Source organism: Notolabrus celidotus, chromosome 3 (assembly GCF_009762535.1).
Source record: "Notolabrus celidotus isolate fNotCel1 chromosome 3, fNotCel1.pri, whole genome shotgun sequence".
Lineage (NCBI taxonomy): Eukaryota > Metazoa > Chordata > Actinopteri > Labriformes > Labridae > Notolabrus > Notolabrus celidotus.
The window spans coordinates 20,993,967-21,017,864 of NC_048274.1; the positions used below are offsets into that span (position 1 = coordinate 20,993,967).

General features: G+C 37.4%; 2 protein-coding genes across 3 annotated transcripts in view; one reads left to right on the forward strand and one right to left on the reverse strand.

The window, feature by feature from the left end:
* Positions 1–17,623, reverse strand: LOC117808965 (fibulin-7-like). Its single transcript, XM_034678631.1, has 9 exons — positions 17,528–17,623; positions 7,601–7,708; positions 4,815–4,974; positions 4,559–4,729; positions 3,893–4,018; positions 1,902–2,093; positions 1,677–1,814; positions 1,141–1,276; positions 1–973 (listed from the first exon to the last, which is right to left on the reverse strand). Exons 2-9 carry the CDS (start codon positions 7,664–7,666, stop codon positions 610–612), a joined length of 1,353 nt encoding a protein of 450 aa, XP_034534522.1. The 5' UTR covers positions 7,667–7,708; positions 17,528–17,623; the 3' UTR covers positions 1–609.
* LOC117808972 (C-type lectin domain family 18 member A-like) overlaps positions 13,026–23,898 on the forward strand; it is a 16,676-nt gene continuing 5,803 nt past the window's right edge. Inside the window, exons 1-7 of one of the 2 annotated variants that reach the window (XR_004630414.1) lie at positions 13,026–13,308; positions 14,345–14,436; positions 18,742–18,975; positions 19,109–19,206; positions 19,628–19,749; positions 20,613–20,720; positions 23,017–23,109. Coding sequence is in view for 1 of the 2 variants with exons in the window: in XM_034678634.1 (XP_034534525.1) it covers positions 13,185–13,308; positions 14,345–14,436; positions 18,742–18,975; positions 19,109–19,206; positions 19,628–19,749; positions 20,613–20,720; positions 23,017–23,109 (871 nt within the window). In the remaining variant the exon portion in view is untranslated. The remainder of the gene's footprint in view (positions 13,309–14,344; positions 14,437–18,741; positions 18,976–19,108; positions 19,207–19,627; positions 19,750–20,612; positions 20,721–23,016; positions 23,110–23,898) is intronic. The other variant, XM_034678634.1, reaches the window with a different exon arrangement.

The following is a 23,898-nucleotide window of genomic DNA, read 5'->3' on the forward strand; positions in this document are numbered from 1 at the left end:
TGACAGTATAGCTGCACCAAAACTGGAATAAAAGAAATGATATAATTTAACACATCTTTATGCATCATGATTACATGTCCAGTAAATATAACTCCGTGACAACAAAGCAGGATATTCTGTCAAAAGTAGCTCCTCTCTGATGGACTGTGTCTATGTTCACAGTTCCTTGCTGTACTGTTACCTCATATCTGTCCCTGTCATACCTACCCCATGAAATACATATGTATGAAATAATCAATACAAACTCTGTTCTTGTGGTCAAACAACACAAACAAACATCAAAACATTTTCATGATTACAGCTCTTTTTCAAATGGCCCTGCAGAACACATATCCTACATTTAATGCAAAGTTCTGTGCAAAACTGGTATTGATTTATTTATCACTAGAGGATCAATTCTGTATAGGTTTGTATGTGTATTCTTGCTGACCTTTCTAAACATTTTATACTAGGCTGCAGCAGCTCATGAGACAAACAGTAAAGGCTTCTTTTGATTTACACTTGTATTAAACATCAGATTATATTAATTATGTCATCAAACATTTATCTCAACAAACCAGCCCTGTGAATATTGTGCTTCTGTTTTTCCCTGTTTTTCAACCTCTAGTTTTAGAACTCATACTGAGAAACAAACATAGTGACTTTGGTAATAAACCTCCCCAAGTGGACCCCCTTCTCCAGCTCACTCATCTCCACTTCCGCCTCCAGTGCCGCGGGGCCCTGCACGGGGCTCACCAGCATCAGCTGACCCGTCTGCCGGTCCGAGCGCTGGACTGTGAAGTGCCTCCGAGCGAGCTTTCCCCCCAGTAGGGAGAAGCGAAGTGTGTCACCCATTGGACGCAGTGCTGAGACTCTGAACATGACACGAGGAGCCGACAGATTAGAGACCACAGCCAGGTAGTGGTAGGAGAAGGAGTTTGGGGTCTGGGAGCATGCCTTGTTGTCCAATGGACAGGGGTTACGCTCACAACGCCTGGAAGTAAAAATGAAGAGGTAGGACAGAGCTGGGGGTGAGAAATGATGTTCACAAGCTGATTGTCAAGCATTTTGTCATTTTACCCTTGATTTTTTCTTTCAGTGCATCTAAAAAGAAAAAATAACTGTGCTTGACCGTGGATTTTTGTCAAAGGTGTTTCTTACATTGGGGATGTCTTGACATATGTAGCATGAGGGATTTTGGGGCATTCCACTCGAACACAATGGAAACCTCCATATGTATTAATGCACATCTGGTCCTTTGTGCAGTTGTTTTGTCTGGTGGCACACTCATCAATGTCTGAGAGGAAGCATTAACACAGTAAAAAGTTAGCTGAAGTATCATAAATGCTGCATAAAAATCCAATTCCCATTTTTTGACAACTGTAGCCATTTTTGTGATCATATTTTAAGTAATATCCTGTAAAAGATTTTTCTTGTCAGTGATGAAAAGAGTTATCAAAAGTCAAGGTTTGGTAATGGTGATTTGATCTCCTTCATTTAGACTAAGCAACACACACTAAAGCAAGTATATTATTTGTTGAAATGGACCAAGAAGCCAGGGGTGTGTTGTTTTGAGTTTCATCAGCAACATTAGAGAGTCTTGCTTTCTTAAGCATTTGATAATGATTTGTGAAATAACCAAAAACACAATGTGTTATACTATGTGAAGAAAGAAAGAAGAAAAAGCCCATGTGCACCTTTGCAGCTGCGTCCATCTCTGGTTGAATTGTATCCAGCAGGACAGGAACAGCGGTACCCTCCAGGTGTGTTAACACAAGCGTGCAAACACAGTCTCCCAGTCTGGCCATTATGGAATAGCTCACATTCATCTATGTCTGAGGTAACCAGTGAACACACAGTTAGCTTCCTTTGCTGGGGCATTAAATATGAACATCTGTTTCAGTAACAGGTGTTATGCATACCAGTGCAGGTGTTGCTGTCCCTGCCAGAGATGGTGTATCCTGGATCACAGGTGCAGTGGGTGGTCCCTTGTGTTATAGTACAACGTGATGGACGAACATAGAGCCCTGTGGTGGCAGCAGGTAAGGTGGCAGCAGCAGCAGCATTAGTGGCTGGGGAGGTAGCTGCAGAGGTGTTTGTCATGATGACAAAAACTGAATGAGGAGGACAGGGAAGAGAAAAGTAAGAGGTTGCAGAGGATGTTTTTATTTCTTCGTACTATACTTTTATTGCAGAATCTCTGTCAAAAGCTCAATCATAGTCATTATTACTATTGAATGTACATGCATTGTTCATCTTGGTCTCACTCATACAATGTGTTCAGATATGTGAAACAGCAAGTGAAGTCAGCATTGTCTGTACTATGGATCAAGAGGGGTGGCCAGGGGTGGCATAGGACCCTTTTGGAAACAAATTTGCAACTCCAGGTGCCACAGTAAACTTCTGAACTACGATTGGCTATTTGCCTTGTCAAAGGCTGGATTTGTGTAAAAACAAACTATTTGGGCTGTGAAACAAAAAGTGTAGCTTTCTTTGCTTTTCAATATATATTTTTTAATATATTTCCTTTTACTCTAAATTGCCTGTAGCTGTGATTGTGTGCATGAATGGTTCTCTGTCTCTACATATCGGCCCTTTGATAGGCTGGCTACCGGACCAGGGTGTACCCTGCCTTGCACCCAATGACAGCTGGGATAGGCTCCCGCACCCCGGGACCCCAAACGGGATAAGCAGTACAGCAAATGGATGAATGGATGGACATTTACTCTATAGAGTCCTTTAAATTGGTTAAATATTTTATCTTTGAGTCCTTGTGAATTGAGTTCCCACCAGAGTACGTCGAGTCGCATATACCACTTGAAGCCAAGCACACTACCGATGCAAAGAACCCTCCTCCTCCTCCTCCTCCTCCTCCTCCTCCTCCTCCTCCTCCTCCTCCTCCTCAGTATTATTACTAAGTAATTCATATAAATCTGTCCATCTGTTGTTGCTTGTTGGGCTTGAGTTAGCAATGGTATGCTTTCAACATATCTTTTTAAGCATGCAGTATCTTTGAGGTTATTCTGGAGAATTTTCTAACATCATTTGTCATTGATTTGGAATATTGGAATAATAAAATACTTAAACTTGTGTAGAGAAAGCACATCTGTCCACTCCCAAATTGATTAGAGTATTACAAATTTGACAAATATATCTAGAAGGGATACAACATGTGAAATTAACTAGTGATTAACTAATCTAGTTTAGTTAACTATCGACAATCATGCAATTAATCACGATAACAAAAATAAAAATGGTTTACAGCCCTATCAGTACTCAAATACAAAAATATGCCCAGGTATAAGCCATCTATCTACTTTAATGCTTATATATGAATGATCAGTGGCAAGCGAAGGGATGATTTAAGGCTACTCATTTGTGAGTACACTATACTCCAGGCCACCCCTGCATAATTCATTGCTCCAATTGGATCCCCCTGAAAAAAAGCCTGCACTCACCCCTGAATGTCTGCATAATATATGTTGCTCACAGGACTGTTTTCCATAATAAAATGTTCAATCATGCACACATTGCTGTCAAAAGACTGTACAAAATTATTTTTAGGCATCCTCTTCCAAAGAAAATGGTCCATGTGGCATAAGAAGGGTTTCAGATTCTGCACTGGTACTGCCTTCTAATGAACACTAGACCTACAGTTACAAACTATATACTATCGTTCAACTATAAAATAGTTACAAATAAATCACAGTCTCTGTTACCACTGCACCTGAAACATCTTCACCCTGGACTTCAGCCTTGAATTCATTAAGACTACTTTGTTGCATGTTGCAATGGCCTGTGCAAGCAAGCCAAACCCTTGGACAATATAATCACCTTTAACAGACTTGAATCAAAACATTGTCTTAAGTACAACAGCAAAACATTTGTGTGGTCTGAGTGTGTATATACCCACATTTCGGCAAAGGATTCTGGCAGGTAGCTCCAGCCCAGCCCTTTGCACAGACACAAGAGAACTTGCTTGTTTCATCCACACATGTCCCTCCATTCAAACATGGAGAGCACGCACACTTGTTGTTGTCTTAGAGAAAAAACAGGAAGATATACCCTAGATGAAACTCTTTATTGGAGTATATGAACTTTGAAGGGACGAAAGACCATATGCAGCCTCTTTGATGCCCTATAAACATGATAATACAGTATGTGCCTTCAAGAGGGAATTAGGACAACATGTGGTATTGTAAAGGGCAGCCAAAGTGTACATAAAGCCCTGTCCTGATCAAACAGCCTTTTAGCTGTTATCTTTAAGTTAGCAAGCTGTCAGACGAGGGTAGAATATCACATATCACAGAATCCAATGAACTCTTTGGTCTACAACTAAAATACATAAAGAGGAAATATGATCATGGACCACATCTGAAATGTATCTCTGCATAGAAAATGTTGGTGACATGCATTGAGCACAAAAAGAGGAATTGCAATAGAGAGCAGAAGAAGGGAGAGTAACAAAGAGGACGATGACAGGGCTGTAAAATGTGATCAGTGGGATAGATAACAGGATCAGTGGCGGCCAGAATAATAAAGAGGAAGGTGAGGCAGAAGATCAGTGCTGGTGACTCACCTCGACAGGAGGCCTGCTGACCACTCCAGGTCAGGGTTTCCTGGCAAACCCTGCTCTCTGATCCTACAAGCTCATAACCAGGGTCACAAAGGAAGTGAACCTCATGGCCCACACTTTGAGACTTGCCAAGTTTCCTTCCATTAAGGGGTGCCTCCAGTTTTGGGCAGGTACCTGTAGGTAAAGTAGAAGGTGACGCAAAAAGACATGGCAGATATAAGTCTGTCAATTGAGTTAGATTTTGAAAGGTTTTCCGAACTGTTGGTGGCTTTTGTGGTTGGCTTCCCTACTGCGCTCTGCAACAGGTTAATTTTCTTCTTCAGGTTGCGAAGACTTTGCAAGTTGGAGGTTTCATATGCCGATAGGAGCTTCTGGACCTGCTTCAGAGATCCCTGTAGTTCCTGTCTACTTGGACAGTCCTGGAAAAAAATAGAGAGGGTGACCAGTTTAAATAAATGTAGCTTTTTTTTTTTATTACACAATAGCTTGATCAAAACAGCATTACAATTAACCAACAAGATCACAAAACATTTAAGTTTGTTTGAATCAAAGATGGTTATTTTTTAAACTGTACTGTGTCCAACATCTGCAGCGTCTAGTGCGTTGAGCTATTCAGTGTTAATAATTGGACCTTAAAAGCAACAGAAATATGGTCATAGTTTGCCACTTCCAAATATCCTGTGCTATTCTCCACCTCTCCATCAGATATCCTCGATCTTTCCCAGTTTTCCTAATCAACACACATGTTCCCATTTTATAAGCATCCATTTTTTCACCCTACCCTCTCCACTGTCATGCCTCCGGATTAAGTTGTTTTATTTAATTCCCTCATGTTTCTTTCTTGTGTTTCCTGTTTTATTTTGTTACTTACCCTGCCTCTGTTTCAGGTCTGTTTACTTTCTTCTCCTCTGAGTTTTTCCTGAATACCCCAATGTGTTTCACCTATGTCTTGTTAACTCCACTCCCAAGGTACACTTAAGCTCACTCTCCCCTTCCTTCTGTGTCAGTTCATCTTGTACCCTAATATTTGCATTCCAGCCTTGTTTTCCTTGTGTTTGTTTATACTTGTTTTGTAAGTTGGGCTGCTTTTTGACTTGAAATTTGGGTACCTTTGCCTGCACTGTTACTTCCTGTGTACCAACCTTTGGTCTGATTAAACAGACTTTGAGCTGCCTTTTTAGTTAGGGTCTGATGGATTGCAAATCTTGTAAAGTCTACATGTAATTAGAATAGTGCAAAGTCAACATATCAGATGTTGAAACTGAAAATATATTTTCATTTTAAATTTGATACCAGCAATACATTTCAAAAGATGGGACAAGGGTATTTTTACCAATATGTTACATCACCCCTTGAAGTGGTGAGAACCTTGAGTTGAGGTTGTATATGAGGTACAGAGAAGTTACTGCTTTAGCCCATAAAAGAAGAAGTTAAAGAATTGTTCACATATATATTGGTCTACAGGATCATAAGCTACTAAATTAATTAATATGTAAGAATTAAAACAAGTCAAAATACTTTTTTAAATTTGAAAGGTGTTCCATCTTTGATTAATTTGGTCAATGCACTTATTAGAATGCTTCACAACAACCCCCATATAATCTCAAATGTCAAGGAGCTGCATTCTTTGTCTTACTTTTTTGAATTATAACTAAGAAAATATTCAGCTTATATCAAATACCTAAGAACACCTGAGTTAACTTTTTCAATATGCACACTCTCAATCTCAATGCTCAGCTAGAAAAATAAACAGTATAACCAAAGGTACAGTGTGAAATAAAATCACATTTTTAACCAAAACATGAAAACACCGGTCCTCTCTTCAGCAAGTGAACAGATGTAAGTCTCTGTGCAGACGGAGCAGCACAGAGGCCGGGCTGTTTTATGCATTAAGATCAGATTATGTTTGGCCACTCTAAGTCTTTGCAGTGGGAACCTCCTCCTCTCAAAGCTGCATACTGTAACCCAGTCATAAAAACAGAGACACCCTCTGAAGGTAACCAGCTGACCAGTCTTGTAATGTGGTTTTTGGGTGTGATGCCATGTGAAGGATTAAAGTCTCAGTTATATGAAGTTATGCAACTTTGTGAGAGGGACTGAAATGAACAAAAAGTTAATTGACATGCATTATGGGGTAATACATTTTGTTAATTAAGTGGTGGATTTAGGGTTCTGACTAAGGTTTAAACACCCTGATCATAAACATCACGTCCTTCCTCTCTATAGGCTAGAGTGGCAAGGGAGGGGCACCGACTTGTTTTTCATCCAAGTTCCCTCCTTCATTCAACAGCCACATTAATTCTGTATGCCATGTCCTAAAATGTGTGTTTCTCAGACAACCAATTAGTGTTTTCGTCCTGCCAGAGTTATGTAACTAGAGTCAATATTTGTTGAAAACACCTTTCTGATTTGGACTGGAGTTTGGAGAGACTTCAGTCAGTCAGGGGTTGGCTGGTGTTTATAGTGTAGCTGTCAAAGGCCTCTTTCTGCCTGTGCTAAGCTACATTTCACATGGCTGCATGTTGACTGGTTGTGAAGGAGGTGAGTAGAAAGTACTAGTGCTCAATATGTCCATTCGACCTTACCAGATTTGATCATTCAATTTCATGTGAATTGACTTTGAAACACAGAAGTACAACTTTTTAACAACATATACCCACATGTTGCAGACCTAGACTATGACACTTGTAGTCTTATCAACATATAAGTATGCAGGCCACCTCTCAGTAATGCCCAAAACACAAGAAGCACCTTATACACTCACAGACATGCATGCAAAGTCATAATAAAGTGATACTTCAAAACAGAGTTAGCTTTTTGGAAGTTTGCTGCCTTGAGAGCCTTGAGAGCAGTTGATGCCTCTGCATGCATTGTAGATATTAAAAGGTAATTCGTCATCATTTAATCAGTTCAATATAGAATAGAACTTTCTTTTTCTAATATGTCGAGACTTTTACACTTGATTGATATCATATATACTGTTGCATCCCGCAGTAGTTGTAACTCCTGAAATATTTCATTAGTTGTGACACTTCATAAACTCACCTGTCCAAAAGCAGGATTCAGTGAGAAGAAACACAAGGTGAAGACTATCGCAGCTGAGGCAAACATGTTTCCAATGGTTCCACTCCAGCTGAAGATCAGTCCTCCAATCTGTAACAAGTTGCAGGCAGTAGGTGAGCTTGGGGTGTGTGCAGGGAATGACCAGAGTGGAAAAAGTGCTGCAGCAAAACGCTGAGGAATGTAGGGTCTACTCTTCATGAGCCAATCAGGGAGAGTCATTTAAAAAATAGTAAACACATTTTTACCCCTTTACTTAACTTGGTGTGCACTTCTTGCCTTTTTAAAGCAGCATAGTTAACATATTTTTTAAATCTATAAATTTAGAAGTGGAAGAAAGCTGAACATGCCGGACAATATGTTCTGGATCATGTACAGTCTGTAACAGAAATATGAAATGAGGACATGGACTTTCCAAATGCAAATACAACTGTTCTACCATGCAAAAACTAAGAAAAAAAACCACAGCATTATAGCCTGCCATCACCAGTTCTTAATGTTTCATATTGAAGGATTTCTCATGCAAAAACAATATTAATTACAAGAGTAAAACTGAGTCATATTTTTATCTGCTCTTTAACAAAAATATGGAATACAGAAAAAGTTTGAATTATGTATTTTTACTTGGTTTTTTTTAATATTTATATTGCAGGGAAACATTAGTGAAGTTAAAATGAAAACCAGAAAGCTGCATTTGCTCCCAGAGTTGGACAAAGTGTTCCCTGCAGTGATAAAGGGAGGCTGCTGAGACCCTGTGTGCCCTCTGCAGGAATATATTCATACATGATTTCAAGTACTGTATAACATTTTGACCTAGCAAAACAACTGTGCTAGGTTAAAAAACAAAGGGCCACACATGACATTGGTATATCACGAGAATGTCAGGGAGTACAAAGAAGTCTATAAATATGTCATATAATGATTAGGTCTATGATTTACTGTGAATTAGAAATCTAGCAGATTCCTTCTATTGCTCATTTAACTTGTACTCCACACCCTTCACAGCTGACTTTTAAACAGTGACTTTCAGTAAAGCATACTAATAATGCCACTCTTATACCTGTTATGCTTTACAATAAGACATTAAACTTTGTGTTTGGGAAGCATCATTTCTGTGAAGCTGCTTTTAGAAATGTGAAGCAGGCAGCTCGGTTTCGTCAGTCCTGGCTGTTGAGGCCAGCAAAGAAATGTCATATATCTATTATCTATAAAACGATATGTATCTAAGAATCTGTAAGAATTTAAATTAACATTCACTCTTTGGCCAGCAGGGAGCACTCCACTGGTTGCAAAAGAAGTATAACTGTAAGAACAAGATCTAAAAATGTCCCAACTTTAAAACCGATTTACTTATTGAATGATCACTTTTGAATTCAGTTATTAATGTTATTTCTAATTTCAAGTCTACTTCAAGTTGTTTCAAGGTTTTTATGGAAATTATGGTCTGAGGTTCAAGGTTCAAGGCTACTTTATTTGTTCCTGTAGAAAGATTTGGTTTGCAGTGAGTCAGCCTCCTTTTTAATAATAACCCACAAACAGCATGAGAGCTACAAAGTGACTAAGTGCTCAGTACTACAAAGGTAAAAACAAAACAAGAAATAAGCAATCAATAAGAACAAGATATCAATTTAATCAACCATCAGTCACATTGACAGTAAAATAGAGGATAAGGTGAAGTGTGTTTAATGACACAGCTACCTGTCGTTGACGGTCATTATCATAGCCATAGTCTACCAGGATAAAGCTATTAATGGGAATCCACTCTTCTGTTTGGTAATTTCTGCTTCCCAAAGAAAAAAGGTGGTGACAGCAGAAATGTCAAACGCAATGTTTTCAAGTGTTAGCCAGTAAACGAGTGGGATTAGACAATGTGGCTATGTCTACCCCTTTAGTAGTTTGTTGCATTAATTGTACAGCGAAATCTGTTCAAAATCTAATAAGGTAATTCAATCCGTAAAGATGTGAGTGTGCAAGAGAGAAAACATGTATTGCTTAGATAAGCCTCTGTCCTTACTGTGTTCAGCCAGCATCACTGCCAAGTACTGAGAGAGTATTAAGGATGCTCAGACTCTTGAGCACTGCTTTGAGCTCACACAGGAGGGAGCTCACTGTGGTCCCTGCTTGTTGGATGTACCTGAGAAATCATCTCAGTGGGAGGCTGCATCTGACTGATCCCAGAACAGACTGTGTGCACAGCTGTGGTCTGGCTCAGCAGGGTCAGGCAGTCCCTGACTGATGCAGCAGAATCACAGCGATAAGAGACAACTGATCATCCTGGGGTCTGAATCCTCAGTGCTAAATACATTCTGCCCACTGGGGAGACAAACAAGAGGGAGAGTCCATTGTGTTGCGCTGCAGGCAGACACTGAATCGGCCCACAGTGTGTGAGTCATGATTCTTGCCTCCCAGTCTGGGTTTGTACTAAAATAACTCTTATAGTGTCCAAACAGATACAGATGACCGCTCCACCTTGCACCTTTAACCAAGTAAAGTTATTCTTGTTAAAAGATCTGCTATGATCCGAGAAAACCATATTTGGATTAAAGACAAAAAAATATCACCCGTTGCTCAGCCTTTTCAGGAGTCAGAAACAAATCTTTGTTAGGTGTGACTCATCTGGACATCAGTCTCTCTGAATAAACTCTCCCATGTCTAACACTGGAGGACACTCAACTGAGAATAAATCTCTTTCTGTCATTTGGATCAGGTGATGACGACAGAGATGACAAAGCAAAAAGTTGTAACAAGGTCTGACTGGCAGTAGTGACACACCAGCTGTGGGTGCTGAAGAGTGGCCTAAAATAAGCCCCTTTAGAGATTTTGATTTTTGGTGCATTGTAACCTACCACTAAACCCCTCATTCACTCAACAACAACATTTATTTAATAGTACAACAGTACTGTTATTATCTTGGTTGTGATTGTTGTTTTTTTATTATAAATGTATAATTTTGTGAAATAAAAGTTCTACCTTTTCATATGTAAGTTGTGAAAATCCATCTGTTATGACATTATCACAAATAATCTGTTGTCTGTTTTCTTACCCAAAATAACCAACCATTTGTTCAGTGAAGTTTTTGGATGACACTATACTGTTGTTGCTGCTCCATGGCTCAGAGTCTGACCATGGTCCTGCCTTATTTGACTTTGTAACATGGTGTGATGAGAGCTACTTTGACCTTATTGTATCCAAAACAAATTATATGATTATTGATTTTCGACACAATACTGTACACAAAGTTAGTGTCATTCATGGGGAAGATGTGCAGACTGTCGAGTCGTACAAATATCTGGGAACTGTGTTTGATTCCAAATTGAAGTTCGATTTTAAATAACATTGGTATGAAAAGAGATTATATTGCCTTTTAATCATTGTCGTATCTTACTGTTATTTATTTATTACATTAACTTATGTCCTTCACAGACCCTCTGGTCCCATGTACAGACCCTCTGGTCCCATGTACAGACCCTCTGGTCCCATGTACAGACCCTCTGGTCCCATGTACAGACACGGTGCTTGACTTGTGACTTGTAGCATATATATATGATGGATGTATTGTAGATGTTAAACTTTGTATGGTAAGCTATAAATGAATTGCCCTTCTTGGGATCAATAAAGTTGTCTGAATCTGAATCTGAAAATATATTTGAATATTAGTTGTTTTTTTCCGATAGGAGAGATTTTCCACTTCACCCTGACAAGTTAGTTAGTCTTGAATGTTTAGCTACCTGTTACAATAATTCCTCATTAGAGCCTCTGTTGGCAAAGTATGGGTCCAAAAGACCCCTCTCTGAGAAAAACAGTATATGTAGGTAAATGTATGAAAAAAAAATCTAAATTCATGTTACATGAATGAGCAGTTTGGTTTGTGAGTTTTGACTGACCGATTTGACATGCTTCTATAATCTATAGAAATAATCTATTTCATCAACTTGTTCTGTTGCCATGACTTTCACTATGTGTTCACCAGAAAATAAGATTGTATGCTTTATTAAATTATCAACATATATCTGAATATATATGTAGCCCTCTGTCACTTCTTGCAAAAGTGTAGAAGTGCACTTTTCAGGACCACACATCAACTGACATGCAGCTTTGTTAAGAGCAGCCCATCAAAAGTTTTAAGACCTCACTTAACTATGAACTCAGTTACAAAGTTGGTATGCTTTCTAAAGTGTTAATAAAAAAAGATTTGAATATTTTTTGAATCATTTAAACCATGTGTTTAACTGAAAAAAGTGCAAAGAGAAAATATCAAATGTTGAAACTGAAAGATTTTACTGTTTCATGAAAAATATCTACTAATTTTTAATTTGATGGAGACCAGTTCCTGGAGTTTTGAAAGTAAAATGTTATCACATTCATGACTACTTTAGGATTTGGGCTGCTCAACAGTTCAGCGTCTCCTTTTCATATTTTTCATTTCATGATGCACCAAATATGAACACACTATACTAATGATTTAATACACTTAAATCAAATCAATACCTGGAATATAGGATTAAAATGTTTTAAAAAAAACCTGCCGTGAAAAAAATCTGGGCTTATGACCCTGTAACTATTTTTTCAAGGGTACTGGGATAAATGTCCATGGTTCACACTTTTGTCATGGTTTGCACACCTTGACTGGGGACTCGACTCGTAATATCAGCTAACTATGTTGGACCAATAATGACATTAAAAAGCTTCTGCACAAAATGTTATCTCAGGGCTTGAACTCAAGTTTATAGTGCTGTGTAGGTGCTTTAACTTGTGTTAAAATGTTTTTTTGCATGGACCCCAGGAAGAATATTAAGTTTTCATAAAAAAAGATTGAACTAAGCTGAGCTAATAAAATAATAAATTAGTGTACTGGTGAAATTGATACTGTCATGTTTTCAAAATGGCATTTTTAGCAATTAACTGCAAAAGAATAGCTTTGAATGATTTTCGCCTGAATCAATCAATTAATCAATTAATCAATTAATCAATTAATCAATCAATCAATCAATCAATCAATCAATCAATCAGTCTATCTATCTATCTATCTATCTATCTATCTATCTATCTATCTATCTATCTATCTATCTATCTATCTATCTATCAATCTATCTATCTATCTATCTATCTATCTATCTATCTATCTATCTATCTATCTATCTATCTATCTATCTATCTATCTATCTATCTATCTAAAGAAGAGAATCCAATAATAACTTTCTTGTGATATCTTCAGTGTTGATAAGAATGTGTCTCCTTGCATTAGCACCTATCTGCACTGCAAAACGTGCAGGAGTAGTTAACTCAGGCTTTAGCACTGTTTCCGTGGGCTGAAAATGAAACAATGTAAAATGCGCCTACTCTTCCCATTAATGCAGAAGGTCTTTCAGATGTAACAAAGTTGAGGACATTCCAAAGACTCCACTCCCCAGTCCTTGAAAAGTAGACTAATTGGCTAAACAGGGCATGTGCGTTGCGCTGCAAGCCGGCTGTGAGTAAGAAGAGGGAGGAGGAGGAGGAGAAGAGCAGGAAGACAAGAGAGCTGGGAACAAGTGGTCAGAGTTAGTTTGAGACACTCCACGAGTTCACGATGCGCCCTCTGACAGCTTCTCTGTGTTTTGAAATGTTCGTCGTTTTGTTTCTGCTGCTTCCTTTTATCCACGCCAACCGGATTATCAGAGACACAGCAGACCAGCAGAGCTCCACTGTCAAGGGTAAATTATTTTACTGTAGTCTGTGCGCACGAGTCAGGTGGCCACGAGGGACTATATTCTAGGAGGCAGGATGAATTTCTGTAACTTGTCAACAGCCGAAAAGAAAGTAAATTACTAAAGTAATAGCACGTATGCCAAGTCTAAGATGATACATGTGTTTTGACTCTTGTGTTAGTATCAGGTGGCAACCCTTTAGGCTGTAGACTCAATTGGGCTTAGCTGTCCAACTCCATCTGGCTAAGTACCAACAGAAACTTTCTCTGCCTGCTGTACAACTGAAGTTTGGCATCAGCTGTAATAATTACCATTTTAATGATTTTTTTTCTTTTTTTCTTTTTTTTGCCAAACTCAGGAGAAATGATCTAACTCCTCTGGGGAGCTGATTGAAGGAAACTCTTCAACTTTTTGGATAAAGTTGCTCTGATAATATGAGTAAAATGTAGGGTGTAGAAATAGTGAAGTTGAAGCCTATTCTCAAAGTGTGTGGTCTGGAAAGTCTTTAGGATTTCAGACAATTGAATCTACCACAGATATACTGTTACAAGTGTGTCATTTTGAAAATTAAGAAAAATCTGAAGACACATTTACTCAAATTCAGTAAGCTCTCACAAATGATAATGAAATATAATGAATATTTAAGGAAGAACTGACACATTTAAAGGAACTACTTTTAAGGAATAATCGATCTATGTGCAACATGATCATATCTGTTAATGGTTAAGCATTATTTTTTCATGATGGCTCTTATCAGCAGATTATTTAGACCTGAATATAGTTTCTGTAGCCTAATACGCATTGGAGGTTTAACAGAATAGGCCCATACAGAAATGTGATGATTTTTAATCACAAAAAGTGTATAACAGTTCTTGTAAGATTTGAGTGTTTAACCTCTTGAAAGCAACAGCAGATGCTCTAACTTCAACTCTAACCCTCTCTTGACACTCATTCAGACATCCTGCCTACTCGTTTTAATAGTGTTGCCATAGTGATTGTAGAAGAGCTACACTAACTCAGCATTTGTGTTTTTTTTTTGCAGGGCTCGGGGTAAAGGAGCACTCGCAGATTGTTGCCCAGCACAATAGACTGCGCAGCTTTGTCAAACCCATCGCAGCCAACATGCAAAAAATGGTTTGTGGCATCCATTGTCTCTTTCTTTCTCTGAATGGTTTGAGTGCTGTCTCCTTTATGTGTGTTTAAGACAGTTTGACATTGACCATTTGTAAACAGTCTGCATTTTTTGTTGAAAGAAAAAGGGCTGGTATGTTATCCACATTGTAGATTTTCTGAATAGAGTTGAGTTTCTCTCTGCAGCCCATTTTTGCCTTATGTTAAGACTTACTTTTTTGCAACATAGCCTCTCTTTCTCCACTTGTGAGAGATTCTGTATTTCCCAAGTGTTAGCAGTCCAACAAACATGCTTTTGAGCCAAAAGTAGCTCGCAGCTAGCTGACAGTGCAAAGCAAAGACAGACAGTAATAATGATGATGATGGGAGTGCGGATGAGATATGTTGTGAAGTGAAACCCTATAGCTGAACAACTTTTATGAGCACCAAGGAGACTTCAGGGTGGAGCCGTTTCATTTTTCAGTCCTCTGAGAGCAAAGCTGTTTATTTCACAAAAAGACCTTTGTGAGAAATGAAATGATGAAGCTAATGCAGGTATATCAAATAATAATAGGGAATTTGTGACAGTTTTAAACCTGGACCCTGTTTCAATTATGTTTTAGGGCGTCTAAATGACTGTTAGGTTGAAAATGAAATTTAAGGTTTTGAAATTGCACCATTAGATAACTTCAGCAACCAGCAGCGATTTGGGCTAAAGGTTGCAACAGGTAGACCATGACTTGAAAATGCACCCAACTATGCACACCAAGAATGTCCTCTAAAGTTGATGGTTTTAGCCACTGACAGATTACAAGAGAGATGGATGTTTTTGTTAGGGATCGGCCACCTTTGACTATTTACAAAGCTCCATCAGCGTCAGCGGAAAAAAGCACCTTGCAGTTCGTGCTGCCTCAAACTGCAATTTAGATATTGGTATTTTATGACTTTGGTATTCTAAAATATTAAAAAAATACAACACAATATTTGTTCAGCACAGATTAACAAAAACAAACCAAGTAATAAAGGCAGCCAATAAAGGCTGCTGTAGACTAGCCTCTCACATGTCCTGCAAATACAATTACAGATTTTGTCCGTGGATTATGATGGGACTTATATGAGAACTGCTTGGTGTTTAATAAGCACTCTAATCTTAAACACACTTTCTCTTTCTCTCTAATGGCAGACACCTACAAATAAATCTGTCAGCGTAAATAGCAAGCAGTTTAAGGACATACTGGACAAACTTTGGACAAGCTACTTTGAGGATCATTCAATCAATGTGGAATTCTTGAGACCCCTGTGGACAAGTGGCACCCAAATATCAAGAACCTTATTAACGACATAGTATCAATAGGACTAAAGCCGTCAGGTAGCTATAGAGCTACTGCAGCTGTTTAAGGCACTTCTTGGCAGCTATTGCAGATACCACTTCCCACAACTTCCGTGGAAGCTTCCATTAGCTACCAAATGCGTCGCAGCAAGCTATCATATGCCCTACCAAAGTAATACAGGCTTTGGTCCCTGGTCATATACAAAAGAGACAACAAAGCAAAAATGGTAACTGAAGGAAATAGTAAAAAAAATAATATTATATTTTCTATATAGCTCTCGTAGTTATCAGAACTAATAATGAAGCCACAATGGTCCAGTAGCTTACTGGACCTGTTTCATGACTTCAGGCTGAAGCAATCAGCTCTAGAAAATTCAGAATTTTTTTGTTATAAATCAATGTCTATAAATCATTGAGACCCCAAACATGCAAAACTAAGAAAGTGGTTTTAAGATACCAGAGTTTCCTCATAAGTTAAGCTTTCTTCATCTGTAGTTGTGATAGTATCAGATTCAGCAGTGTGAAACAGTAGAGTTCATGAACCATTTGTTTGCTGTGGTGTTACCGAAGCTGCCTGCAGCAGAGTTAATTAGCTGTGTAAATTCATGTGAGGGTTGCACAATGCATCTATTCTGCTACTGGAGTCAGATTGAAAAAAAGCAACAGCATACATTGTAAGTCTCTTAATGCTGCTGATAAATATATAGTTAAATCATGCTGAATGTACAGCAAATCTAGATATACATTTTCAACTCAGGAGTTTTTAATCCCATGTACACTTCAACCTTATCTGCTCCCTATCTAATTCCATCTACTGCTTTGACGTACAGCCCAGTTGCCTGCATATAATTGTGACCAAGAGGTGTAATGATGGATTAAAAAACCCACAATGCACCAGATATCCACAGGGCCTAAATAAGATTTGTACCTGGGCAAACTGTCACTTTGTTGCAGATTACATCCTCAAAGCCAGCTGCTCAGACTTAGCTCTTTTCTTCGACTGCTCCTCAGCGTAGAGAACTGCTCTCCACTGATAAGGCGGTAATGAGAAAAAGACGATGTGGATAATCACTCTGCGTTCAAAACTCTGGTATTACAGGTAATTTCCCTGTGAAAGCCCTCAGAGGAAGCTCAAGAGGCATATTAAAGAGCTTTACTGATAAACGTTAAAAAGCTCAAGGCCTCGGCTGTGTTTGTGAGTGTCTGAATAAGGGCTTTTTTCCACTCAGGGATGAACCAGTTAGCATTATGATGAGATTGTGCTGAAGTGATTATAATACAGTCCTTTAGGCTTTACTTTCAGGGTTAGATAAAATACCAATATTTTAGCAGTGAATGATGCCCCTCCCTTTCTCAACCATCGCCCTGTCTGCATATTTTCTTTGAGTTCTTCAGGCTAAGAATTATTATGAGGTAATAAAACTGCTCTAAGAGGGAGATATCAACGTGCACCTCTAACTTTTGATATGTAAATCTTGTGTTGTGAGATTATTTCTTTCTTTCATAACTTCTTAAGCTCTAAAATTTCATTTTTGCTGTTCATAAGGTGAAAATGAAACAGCAGAAATATTGAGTATTGTTAATTTAGTTCATTCATCATACAACTGTGCCTGGAACTATAACAAAACAATACTTATTACATAAAGTTAAACAACAGGTATGACAACAGTGTATCTAATTAAATCCAAATACATCTATTTCTCTTTTCTGAGAGGAACAAAACTTTTATTTGTTTTTGTGGTGAGTGATCAAAGTGTAGCGAAATGGTAAAGATGGCCATCTTACTTCAACGACTCACTCCAGCACGATTTCTCACATATGGACTGGGATGTCCAGCAACACAGCACGCATCACCCTTCATGTCTCAACCATGGACTTTCTGAAACAAAGACATAACCTCTATTATGTTGTTGATGTAGCTAACCTAGCTGTCTATCAACTGAGAAACAAGCAAAGAAGTCTGGCAGACTCAAGGGGCCATTGTAAACCACACACTAGTATCATATCTCTGATATCGGTTTTAAACATAGAAATAGTTGTTGAACAGATTGAATAGTTCTAGTTGAATAGTTCTTGTATGTGTGCTTCATAACATGCAAAATGTGAAGAAGATTAAGCATAGCTTCATAGTGTGAGAAATGGGGATGAACACTTCACAAATCTACACCTCTCCTCATCTAATTACACAGTAAGTTATGAATTCCCTGAGATGTTTGCAGAAAAATGAATGTTGGGGAATGTTTTAATGGAAACCAGTCTTTTGTTTCAGCCAACACTGCAAATCTTAGAGTTTTCATGGTGCAGCACACAATGAGTTTTGGTCTCTTTTTTTGGTCCTATCATAGACCAGCAGCCTGCCTCAAGTGTCTTTCTGCATGTTGCCTGCTCGGCTCTGACCGCTGAAAAGGATTAAGCGGGTAAAGAAAATTGCGTATGAAATCTCAGGAACGACCTTCATGTCGAAGAGCTTTTCTTTCATCTGGTTGTAATAAAAATTGACACACTAAAATGTGACCTTCATTTCAGATTTAGAGAGCATCTACAAGTTGACAGACGCTGGTGACATATTTTGTTATTGAAGGAGTAGATAATGAACATTTCCAGTTGAAAGTATTAAATTAAATTGTACAGTTATAATAAAGTGTCTTCAAATTAATTAATTATTCATGTAGAATAGAATGTTTCAAGATGCTTTTATATGTATGAGCTCTTGACAGAACTGTACATGATAAATATGACATTGATCCCTTTACTGAAATGTTTACAAAAAAAAGTCAAAAAGCTGATGTACAGTTTAATCGGAAGGCTGTGTAAAGTCATTTTAAACTTTTTAATCCAGTCATTGTGCTGGTGAACTGTAGACCTCCACTGAAGAAGAGCAGGCAACATACTGCTGTAAAAGGAATCAAACTTTTCTTTTTCTTTGAGCAACTTTTACTGTAGTTATCGATTTTCAATGGCTGTATAGTTATTATTAAATCTGAATGTTGTCTCCATAGGAGTGGAATGAGAAGTTGGTGTTGCTTGCAGAGGAGAGAGCAGCATCGTGTCACGGCGATCTCCCGTCTCTGCACTCCTCACCTGTCAGTCACGTCGGCTGGAACACACACTTTTCTGTGCATGGTGTCAACTCCTTTCAAGACGCCATCGACTCTTGGTTTGAGGAAGGAAAAGATTTTCTCTATTTGAGTGGGCAGTGTGGAGAAAATGCAACCTGTCAGCACTACACACAGGTATTAATACACAGATACAAACTTGACTTATGCTTATGAAGATTGTATTTTGAAAGACGTCATAAATATACATTTGCTTTTCATGCTTTGTTTTCAAAGTTCTAATGTAATGTGTCTTTCTCTTGGTATGTAGATGGTGTGGGCCACTTCAAGTCAGGTTGGCTGTGCCACTCAGCTTTGTCTGAAAGATGGTGACCTCTGGGAGATATTTGTTTGCGCATATTTTCCTGGGTAAAAGTACCACCCTTATTCTCCCCCAAATGAAAGCATTAATTTCATCCCCCCAAAAAAGATGAAAGAAAATCAGTCAACAGCTTTACATTTTATAAAAAACACTCAGTTTTTTAGAAAAGCAGACATTTTAATCTGTCTCAGCAAACAAATTATCATATAAAAGGCTGAAAGCGTGTGCATGTTTAAAAATAGATTATAATCCATGTTTATATATTTATTTCCCAGGAATAATCCTTGTATTATCAATACTTTTTTCTAGGTCTTTGTATGATATGATACTTAAATTAAACAGAGAAGGTTCCTTCTCTGTATATGGATTTGATTTGATATTTTAACGGTAGTTTGAGACTCCTACCACTCCTCTATATTGTGTCCGTTACTATGAGTGAATTTCAGCATATTTCTTATGTTGCTGTAGGGGTAACTGGGAGGTCAATGGCCGGCTGGTGACACCCTATAAGACCGGTTTGTACTGCTCTCTCTGCACCTCCTCCATGTCTGGCTGCTTCAGACTGTGGGACCATGTGGGTGGATTATGTGGTAAGACTATATATGTACAATATACAAATATACTGTGTGTAAGATGTTTGGAGTGTCCAATCGTAGCTAAAGTTTCTTATGTTTAAACCTTTTTATAGAGTATTAGTCAGCAAATTTGGCTTTCTATGGACACATGAAATAACTCTCAGTTAGCATTGGGTGAGGTCTTTACCAAAAAGAAAGTAGAGTTATAGTTTCATAAAAACATTCCTCCAAGATTAAACATAAAACCATGACAGAGATTATTATACATTACTTACAGAGTGTTTTAAAGAGCAGTTATAAAAAAAACATTAGGGGACATTTTTCCTTTCTTGATATGACAGCTGAAGAGAGACTGGGAATGTGGGAGTAAAGAGAGGGGGTGACTGCAGCAATGGGACGTGGCCGACCACCAGTGACTGCTGTGGCAAGGACTATGGCCTCTGTATAAGGGACACACTCTTTTACTACTAAGCTAAACTAGCACCCTTAAGAACAAATATTTAAGTTTAAATCTTCATTTATCACTTCTCTACACATAACCATTGTGCTCCTCAAAGCCATTTCTGCTACCCTGCCATCAGTTACAGGATTATCAACAATGCAAATGCAGTCCAACTACACAATTATAACTATTTCTGCTTATGAAGTCATTGAATTATCAGTTATTTTCAATGCAGTTTGCATGTACTCTAAATACTATATAGTTGCTTATATCTTAAAAGTGCAAGTCAAAAATGAGTACAAAAGGTCACAGTTCTATAGTTAAGTTTAATGCTGACAGGTGATTTGAGATAAGGTTATACATTCCAGATGTTCATTTTGCTCTGTGCATTTGTTTCTGTGTGTGTTTGTCGTTGTCCATGCACATTTGTCATCAGAGATCCCAAAGAATCCATGTCGTATGAGCTGTGGTCTGCATGGCCATCTCAACATTTCATCCTGCAAGTGCAAGTGTGACCCCGGCTTCACTGGACGCCTCTGCCAGGGTAAGCTTAGCAATATCAAAACAGAGTATATATATATATATATATATATATATATATATATATATATATATATATATATATATATATATATATATATATATATATATATGGCAAGCCGTTCAGGAAATTAATATATATGGAATGAAGTCTGAATATATGGATTGAAAGTCTGAATATATTGAATGAAACTTGATATATATGGAATGAAACTCGATATATATGGAATGAAGTCTGAATATATGGAATGAAACTTGATATATATGGAATGAAACTTGATATATATGGAATGAAGTCTGAATATATTGAATGAAACTTGATATATATGGAATGAAACTTGATATATATGGAATGAAACTTGATATATATGGAATGAAGTCTGAATATATTGAATGAAACTCGATATATATGGAATGAAGTCTGAATATATTGAATGAAACTCGATATATATGGAATGAAGTCTGAATATATTGAATGAAACTTGATATATATGGAATGAAACTCGATATATATGGAATGAAGTCTGAATATATTGAATGAAACTTGATATATATGGAATGAAACTTGATATATATGGAATGAAGTCTGAATATATTGAATGAAACTTGATATATATGGAATGAAACTTGATATATATGGAATGAAGTCTGAATATATGGAATGAAACTTGATATATATGGAATGAAGTCTGAATATATTGAATGAAACTCGATATATATGGAATGAAGTCTGAATATATTGAATGAAACTCGATATATATGGAATGAAGTCTGAATATATTGAATGAAACTCGATATATATGGAATGAAGTCTGAATATATTGAATGAAGTCTGAATATATTGAATGAAACTTGATATATATGGAATGAAACTCGATATATATGGAATGAAACTCGGAATATATGGAATGAAAAATCACGTCATGTATGGCCTGCGCCATCTTGTCTTTCTGGGGTGTGATCATAGGGGTGTGATTTTGTTTTCCGGTTAGACGTAGCTTTTAGTAATGCAACCGTGAGGGAGGCACGAGATGTTTTCACTGCAATTTTAATTAATGAAGGGGTTATCAACCCCTTGGGTAATGCATGTGCTGTTAAGTCAATCCGTATAGGAAAAAGGAACCCACCCCTCCTCTATATTAAGTTGGTTTCATCCAAAAGTGATGATCGGACCGTCTGCACAGAGAGACGAGAGGAACACGAAGCAGTGGGCTGCAGAAGCATTTAGGAGGGTAGTAAACAAGTGAAAATACGAAAATATTAAATATCACAGGTTATACACACTTCTACAAAGGCTAAAGATATTGCCCCTTCTTTATTCAGGTGGTTCAGTCCTCTAGTTCGCTAGCTAACTTTTGTTATGACTTGTGATAATGTAGCATCCTGTTCAATCTTAACAGGTGGAGCTCATACCTGTGTGCATCATCTGACAGTGAGTGAGTGTAATGGAAAAGTACGACCAAATTACCACAGGTTACAGAGGTAGAGGAAAATGTGTCCCCTCAGAAACACTAAAAAGAAGTGCAAAAGTTTATTTTCAGAGAGACATTAATAAAAGATGAGTCTCTTTGATGACAATAAAACAATACGATTATAAGTGGTGTTCAGAGTACTTATTTAAGCTTTCATTCAATATATTCAGACTTCATTCCATATATATCAAGTTTCATTCAATATATTCAGACTTCATTCCATATATATCAAGTTTCATTCAATATATTCAGACTTCATTCCATATATATCGAGTTTCATTCGATATATTCAGACTTTCATTCCATATATATCAAGTTTCATTCCATATATTCAGACTTTCATTCCATATATATCAAGTTTCATTCCATATATTCAGACTTTCATTCCATATATATCAAGTTTCATTCCATGTATTCAGACTTTCATTCCATATATATCGAGTTTCATTCCATATATTCAGACTTTCATTCCATATATATCGAGTTTCATTCCATATATTCAGACTTTCATTCCATATATATCGAGTTTCATTCCATATATATCGAGTTTCATTCAATATATTCAGACTTCATTCCATATATATCGAGTTTCATTCCATATATTCAGACTTCATTCCATATATATCGAGTTTCATTCAATATATTCAGACTTTCATTCAATATATTATTTCCTGAACGGCTTGCCATATATATATATATATGTATATATATATATATATATATATATAACCTACCGACCTCATCAAAATTAGTTCTCATTTATATCCTAGTATTTAAATATTTAAAGTAGGGAGGCAGATATAACTTTGCTCCGTGTCTGTTTTTCAGTGCGGTGCAGCATGCAGTGTGTACACGGCCATTTCAAAGAGGAACAATGCTCTTGTCTATGTGATGTTGGCTATGGTGGTGCTGAGTGTGCAGGTGAGTGCAGATCCCTTTATTGTACTTTATGTGTTCTCATTTAAACACAAAGAAGCAGAGACATGATATGTACTCTCAGACACTGAGGCTTGTTTAAAATGTAAAGTAGTGCTGCTTAATGCATCAGAGTAACATTATGTGGATGCTTCTGAGTTCTGTTTTACTCTGAGTTTGGTAACTTGATGAAAGAGTGGAGAATAAATGGTGAAAGCAAAGGCATGATAATTAGTTTAAGGTGGCATTAAGAACTTGTAAGCTGCTATGAGATTTATAAGTTTCAGTGTTACTGTTTGATAGCTTTTAGGCACTTTTGTGAATTACAGCAATGAATCAAGGTGAGGCTAAATACGCCAACAAAATTATTTTCTGATTGCTGTTTGGGTTCCTTTTACTCATGTCCTTGGACATAATGCTGCATGTTTCATCTGCATTAAGAACTGCGGTTGCTGTTTATTTATTTATTTAACCTTTGTTTAACCAGGCAGTCCCTGGAGATTTAAATCTCTTTTTCAAGAGAGACCTGAGTTTAAATGATGACTTTATATCATCGTCTGATCATTCATCGTGAGTGATAATAGATGGTCAGAATCATTACTGGCTATTTATTATTTTTTTAAACTATTTTTTTGTTCTTATTTTCAAATAACACACAACAAGCACAACTTAAAGGAGAAGTATTCCACTTACGTTTGTTTGCTTTACATATACCTTAAGAGACAATTTCCTATATCCAAAATATTTGTTAATACATTCTTATCACCTTATTTCAAAATATACACACGTTATAGT